The 7632-nt window shown below is 43.4% G+C and overlaps 1 protein-coding gene across 1 annotated transcript; it reads right to left on the reverse strand.

Moving 5' to 3' along the window:
* Positions 1-3216: 3216 nt before the first annotated feature.
* On the reverse strand, positions 3217-6149 carry LOC140723181 (probable G-protein coupled receptor 139). Its single transcript, XM_073037795.1, has 2 exons — positions 5888-6149; positions 3217-4118 (listed from the first exon to the last, which is right to left on the reverse strand). Exons 1-2 carry the CDS (start codon positions 6147-6149, stop codon positions 3217-3219), a joined length of 1164 nt encoding a protein of 387 aa, XP_072893896.1.
* Positions 6150-7632: the final 1483 nt, after the last annotated feature.

The raw sequence follows: 7632 nt of genomic DNA on the forward strand, positions 1-7632 counted from the left end.
TGTTTCTTTTGTTCCATCGAGAATAACACGCAGTAAGCTGCTCGAGCTCAACAGCTCAGGCGGATTTATGGAGGGGAGTAACCCACTAAACAGGTCGGGCCGAGAATTTCATCGGGACTGAAAAGGATCGGCGAAGAAGATGGGGAGTGGGAAGTGGCTGAATAAAGAGTTTACAAGACAGAGGGCGATAGGTGACATCAGAGGGGTGGTAGTTCGGTGATGGGAGATAAATTAAAGATCTGGGTGTGATAACACGAAGCGATTAAGAGCAGAAGGGAGAATCAGTCGAGGAAGGAAAAAAAAATCAAGCATGAGAAATAGGACTGGAATGGTCGCCAGGCAGAGGAGATGGGCAGAAGAGAAAATCAGCATGGCTAATAAGTGGGAATGGACAAGTTTGAATGTGGACGGAGATATTATTATAATTTAGAAAAAATGTATTCATAATGCAATCACAGTTCAGGCGATCTAGATGGAATGTGACGTGATTTTCAACCAACTTGGGTGTGGTCTCCTTCCTTTCGTACAACTGGAACTAGGAAATTTCCTTTTTGTGGCGAATCCCTGTTCTCCGTCGAATCTCTCCGATGTACAGAAGGCCGCACAGGGAGCACCGGATACAGAAGGTGACCCCGATAGTTTCTCCGGTGCACTGTCACCTGACCTGCAAAGGTGGGTTGTGGCCCTGAATTGCGGAGAATGAGGAGATATGACACTTTCTTAACTTGCAGGAATAAAAAGTAAGAGGCAGGCCAGAGGGGTAAGAGGATTGGACAAGAGAGACATGTACAGAGCGACGCCTTTGGGACGAGCCGGATTATGGAGGGATGGGGGAAAATTTGCTTCATGTTTGACTTATTGTTATCATTTGTACCAAGTTACAGGGAAAGCCCTTCATTGTCATGGCATCCAGACATATCATCCATTCATTACTCAGATCGGACAACTCTTATTCAGCCACACACTGAGACGCAAACAGGAATGTGATCCTAAACACCACTGTTTACTGAGACCGGAACCTGACATGTGAAGGTTAGACTCTATCATACCCTTTCATTTTACAGAAGTGGTTGACTGCTGACCCCACCAGGCCCTCAGCCCTGATTTGGATGTGTGACTGTGATCACAATACAATCAATGCAGCGACCTTGGACAGCTCGGAAACTATAATACACTGACTCCTATGTGTGAAACCTGACCTAGATCTTCCTGAGATCTGAGCCCGGTGGGTGTTGCCTGACCGAAACACACTCCCAGAGATAACCGGGAGCTTATACCACCGACCCAAATTCACCCCGATTTGTGACATTGTGCGTGACCCCTGACACAGCCACAATCTGAGAGCAAACTCGGACACGTGACACTGACGCTACCGCAGCCTGTTATCTAACCCCATTGTATGACCCCGGACGCCACAACACGCTGTATTCGGATCTCTGGCCACACCATTTAATGATATTTGACATGATGTCTGCGAACACTAACTACACTACTCGCTGCTATCTGATTGCATATGTGTAACCACTGACCGAGATCACACTGAGAATAGATGCACACATGTACCTATCGCCTGAACCTATCACCATGTCATACGACTCCAAGTGAAGATAATACCCCACTACACACTGAGAGCTGACCCAATACGCGTGATCCCAGACCCCACCATAGCTTGAAGGCTGTGAATGTTAATTTGCCTCCAAAGCCACTTTTCCCTGAGAACCGATCCCCATGACGGACGCCTTTGTTGAACACTGACATGAAATCCCTTAGTTCTTGCTCCCGTGTTTGACAAGTGACCGAAACATATCTTGTAATCCTGTAAGCGTGTGACAGCGTCTGACGCTGTTGTGTTATACCAGCGCACCCTGATTTTTGAAGCTAACACATGCTTCAAGCCTTCTCTCCGATAATATATTTCAAAAGTAGAGGCGTGTTTACCGGGAGATGGCAGTATAATTATGTAGAAAGTGTCCTTTAATATAAATAAGTTACTCAAAACAACTGACCCTCCAACCTGCTGAGATCAAAGCCGGTGTGCTTGATCTCTGACTCCAATTCATTCTGAATTTTATCCCATATTTGTGGCTACTGACACATACACTCTGAATTCTGACATGGTGCATGACGCCGACTAACAGCATCTCATATAAATAAAGTGCGTGATGACTTCCCCCGCCATCCGATGAAAAATGAATGGACTGCCATGCCCTGAGAATAGTCCGTCGTCTACCGGCTCGATTACGTATTTCAGTCTGCATTCAAACCCGATTGTTTTTACTTCGATTAATTACAAGCTACCATCCATCTCCCATGATCATCGACGGCTTTACTCCTGGGAGCAATGTACACCAGAGTGGCAGTTACAATAGAAAACAAGTGGAACGCTAATTTGACAGCTGAGCCGGAAAATCGATTAGTGTTCATGTGTGCGTGTCTGTGTTTGTGTGAGCCTCTTAGTTAGCATCTGTGTGTGTGTGTGTGTGTGTGTGTGTGTGTGTGTGTGTGTGTGTGTGTGTGTGTGTGTGTGTGTGTGTGTGCATGTGTGCATGTGTGCGTGTGTGTGTGTGTGTGTGTGTGTGTGTGTGTGTGCGTTCATGTGTGTTAGTCCACTCTTTCTATCTGCCTGAGTCTGACTGTGCCTGTGCATCTGAGAACGTGTGTGTATCAGGGACAGGTAGAAGTAGAAAAACTGAAGGGCAGAGAGGACATGAGATGCAAGATTAGAAGCCGCGTTAAAATCCAGTATAGACAAAATAGAAATCGAAACCCTGCATTTTAATGTATGACTTATAACGCTACTTTTTTTTTCTTTATAAAATGAAAGAAGTATGACAACAACTTTTTTCTTAGAAAGGAAATAATACAGAGACATCGAGAAAATTTACCAATTCACTCTGGATACAAAACTAAACGGTTGTAATTAACCGAATTGACTCAAAACCCTATCGTCAGCACAGACATTCATTGGAACGCTGACTGGACGGGGGCCACACGGTAGACCAATGATTACCTGGCGCAGTACTGTAGGGGTAGAATTGAGAGCTCTGAAACACACCTAGGGCCTAGTAGAGAAGATAGCTAAGTACAGAGAGAGATGGAAGACATTCATTGCCGCTCTAAGCGTCAGAAGCGGACAGGAACAAAGTCGTTGGGACGGGAAGGACATAGAGGGAGACATATTCATTTCAGAATCTGCTACTCTATGTCCCTCACCTCTCACCGCTTTTTGAAAGTCACAATTAGAGTAACAGGATAAATAAATACACTCTTCAGCTGCTCCCGGAACTTCCTCTGGGTTACTGCGTAGATGGCCGTGTTCGTGCAGCAACTCAAGTGCTGCAGGATGAAGCCCATCTTCTGCACAAAATTAGGGAGAACGATCGATCGAAACCCCAGCCACCACAATCGATTCCAGATGGAGTGGATCATGAACACCGCCCACAACACGATGAAATTTCCAGAGACGGCGAAGAGTAAAATGATTGATTTTCTTCGACTTTCCATCTCAGCGTCTCTGGGCTTCTCCCCGCTGCTCTGACCCCGAAGTCTGTTGCGAGCTCTGCTGGCTGTTAAAATCTGTTTTACGGTTAAAGTGTTGAAGAGGAGAATGAGAAAAAAAGGAGCGACCGGGTTGAGGAAATAATGAGTGAATTCAATCGTTGCCCAAAGAGTTGAGCCAACAACACCACCTCTTCCCCAACAAATCCAGGGATCACTAAGAAGGTTATATTCACCCGTCAGCATAAAATACCAAAACAAATCCTTCAGGCAGTTGAGGACGGTCACTGTTCCCAGAACCACAGCCACCGTTCTCTCAGTACAATATGTGGATTTCAACTTCTGACAACAGATGGCGACAAACCGGTCGAAGGTGAACGAGACTGTGAACCAGACAGAGCAGTCTGTCGCTGCATAAAGGATAACGGCGTGAAAATTACAGACCGGAACTGGCCAGGGGAAGTGAAATTGCCGCCAGTACACCATCGTGATGTGCCTCAGTATCAGGTCAAAGATGACGACAATTAAATCCACCGCGGCCATGGCCACCAAATAGAGAGTGACACATTTGGAGAGACCGCATTTTCCACGTGACAGGATCAGAATGGTCAGCAAATTGCCTGAAAGAATGGAAATAGACATCGATATGTGAAAACAAGTTTAGCTTGTTAACACAATATTGTTAATTCATGTTTTCATAAATTCATAAATACCTGAGTTCAGGACTTATTTTCAAACTAGTAAACTCCTCCTAAAAACTTTGCCCATCTTTACAGGCCACTGACGTTCGAATAGAACAGCGAGCCAGATCTTCAATTCGATCTTTGACATTTCCGCTATTTTCGTGCATGAGGTCTTTGTTCTCATTGTACAGGGGTGTGAGAATACACCGTGCACCTTCATCTTCCCCCTAAGGGCCCCGTGACAAATGGACAACATCTCGGTTTTGTTTTGTTCTGCATGTGGCAGCGAACAGGGAGGGTTAAGAAAACAACACGGTGAAAATAGAAATAGACACATAGCAAGAAAGGAGCAAAGGGAGAGAAAATCATGGCAAATGAAAGGCGATTTGAAGGGGATAAGTTGTCACTTTCTCCTCGGAGAATGCGGCAAGCCGGCAGAAAGCAAGAACTTGCAGATTTTTTTTTTTCACAAAGGTACAAAGCGACAGGAGTAACAATAGAAACAGTCAGATAGGGTTTGATGAATAATGATATGAAATACAAAAAAAACTGAAAACAACAATGACCCTGCAGGATTAGACGTCCTGTCTCCTATATAATTGCAGAGATTACTGCAGACGTTCTCTCGGGGATAGAATTTACTTGCATGAATACTTACAGTAACAGCTGTCGAATTAAAGACAAGAGCGATTTTTTTTTTTTTTTAATTGGACGATCTTCCGAATAGAAAGACTTATTAAAACTTAACATACGGGGGGAAAAAAACGAGACGGTGTGGTGACCAAAATGGTAATTAATAGAAAGGAAGTAAGTTGGCCAACTGAACGAAGTGTGTTCTGTTAATCGCTGCCTGTCGAGGGCTCCATTGTGTTTAAGAAGTACAATCCAATAAATCCTGCGGCTGCATTTACAGAGAGCTGATTGAAAGCAAATTATCAGAACTAAGCTGGACAGGCTACACGTATGATTCGAGGAGTTGGCACCCAATCAATATCCCTGCTTCAGCAGGCACTTCCTGGAATATCATCTCATGAAAATGTATTCTGATGGGAAAACGGGAGGAAACCCGAAGTTGCAAATTGGATACTTTATTGCGAATGCACAGCTCTCGGAGGGCGGAGATACGGAATCGAGAACATAAGCCAGAATGGAAGTAGGAGAGAAAAATATGTCATTTTATGAAAGAGTATTGGGATAAATAACGGGAACATTTAGAAAAATATCAGAAAACTTGTAATTGTTAATGTGCAACGTGTTTGATTTTGAGAAGTAGGTCTGGATCGGTTAGTCCTTCGGATCATTAAGACGTCAACAAAAGCAAGAGGTTAAATCGGAATTTCAATACAGAGTGGACTTAATTAATTTACTAGCATTAACTAAATAAGGCGATCATTTAACTGGCCGCAGAGCTTTGTAGTATGCAAAGAAGCTTCCAAGTGTTTATTTCTTTGTAAAACCTAGCCCAGTTAGTTAGTTCTCATTCTATTACAAAAACAAAACAAAAAACCTGAGCTCTTTCAGACAGGGTTATTTGAACCGAAATATATCGTCGGGAGTATAAATAAAGACATAATAATGACATATTTGTAATTATACATAAGTGCAGACGGAAAGGCACAATGGCAGGGAGAGTGGAGTAAAATTGAACTGTGTGTAAAGCTCAACATGACTTGCATCAAGAATAGTTGAATAAAAACAAAACTTACCAGGAACCGCAATAATAACAAGTAAAGCGAAGTAGATTGGCTGGATACCCTTAAGAAGCAAAACAATCCGATCTTCGAGTGGTAAACTGCCATAATGTTCCGTAAGCTCGGTAAATGCCCAGAACACATCTTTTCCCATCCATTGAACATTAAAATCGACTTTTCTCAGTTCTCTCTCCGTTTCTGTATCATTCATCAGCTTCAGATCCGCTGACAGAATGGTGGAATTGATTACCGTCAGGCTGTGATTTCTGCTCTCCATCCTCTGCAGATTTTAGTGTCTGTCAGAGGCGGAGCAGCTGCTTTTATTAACGTCAATGAATCGCTGATGAAGAACTCATTTGTTTCAGACACTCCAAGGAGTCAAATTAGCCCCAGGGAGACTGTGCTTAATTTTATCCAAATAACAATGTTAGCGGGAGGGGCAGATTCAATTAACCATTTTAATTCCACGCTGCACACTGCAGTACACAGAATATATGTCCGCATCAGATTATAATCTGAATTAGTTTTAATATCACTGATATACACCGTGACTTTCTTTTTGACTTTGTGACAGCAGTACAGCTTAATACATTATAATAGAGAAACTGAATTAATAAAGTAACCATAAATAAACTATATATAAAGTAAATATATAGTTATACATTTAAATAAAGTATAAAATGTCATCAGGTAGCGTTCGTTGTTTTCAATGTCCATTCAGATATTAAATAGTGAAGAGGACAAAGCTGTTCCTGTATTTCTAAGTGTTTGCCTTCGGGCTCCGCTAAGTGTATCCAGGTGGTAGAAATGTGAACAGGGCATGTCCTGGGTGATGTGGGTGTTTAACGAGAGACGCCGGCTTTCTGAGGCATCGTTCTCGAAGTTGTCCTCTATTCTGTAGAGGCTATGGAGCTGTGCAGCGTACAACTCTCCGCATCTTATCTCAGTTCTGTGTAGTGATACTCTTCTCCCCAACCCCAACACCCCGCCCCCGCATTCCATACGACAATACAGCCGGTTAGAATGTTCTCCCCGGTGTATCTGCAGAAACGTGCGAGTGTATGCCATACCAAATCTCCCGAAACACCTCATGAAATATAACTGCTGTTCTGCCGTCTTTACAGCGTCATCCCTATGTTGGGCCCAGGATAGAAACTCGGAGAAATTGACAGCCTGGGGCTTGAAATTGCTCACTGGCTCTTCTTCTGTTCCGTCTATGAGGGCTGGGGTGTCTAATCGAGATCCATGAAGAGTTAGCGGTTCAAAATGACGTTTAGTCAATCTGTCTAGAATGTGTCTCTTTTTGCGATTCAGAACTGAAATTAAAAATCGGATTAGATGTAAATAATGTCAGTGCGAAGCCAGTGACTGTTTGAATTATTATTGTTTTTTACGTAGTTGGCGGCCAAAACGTAAGAATCCTTACAGGGCTCATCTTCTAAGTCTTTCGGGGCTCATTTATTTTTGCATCCAGGACCCGTTAGCAGGGTGAGAACACTGTCAGCCTGAGTCTTCATTGGAGTGCGAACAAACTACATAATCAAATGCTGGTCCTTTCTCAATGTTTCCCACACTTTCTGCAGAGTTGCAGCTCTTCCACAGGTGTTGCGGATCTGACAGGCGTGCCGGACTATTCGCTAAGCCTTTCTGCGCTGAAAACGTCGCAGCATGGCCATTCTCTATAGGAAGGCAAACGAATTCTTCAAAGAAATTAATTTGATAGTATTTGATTCCAATGACGATGGAGGGACGAATCCTCT

The sequence above is a fragment of the Hemitrygon akajei genome, unplaced genomic scaffold, assembly GCF_048418815.1.
Source record: "Hemitrygon akajei unplaced genomic scaffold, sHemAka1.3 Scf000103, whole genome shotgun sequence".
Taxonomy (NCBI): Eukaryota; Metazoa; Chordata; class Chondrichthyes; order Myliobatiformes; family Dasyatidae; genus Hemitrygon; species Hemitrygon akajei.

What these genes read in the sequence shown, in the direction of transcription:
- LOC140723181 (XM_073037795.1), bottom strand. Translation starts at nt 6,149, where the DNA reads ATGGAGAGCAGAAATCACAGCCTGACGGTAATCAATTCCACCATTCTG. An exon ending in TGTTATTATTGCGGTTCCTG is followed by an intron (nt 4,119 to 5,887) that starts GTAAGTTTTGTT and finishes CCATTCTTTCAG; the next exon opens with GCAATTTGCTGACCATTCTG.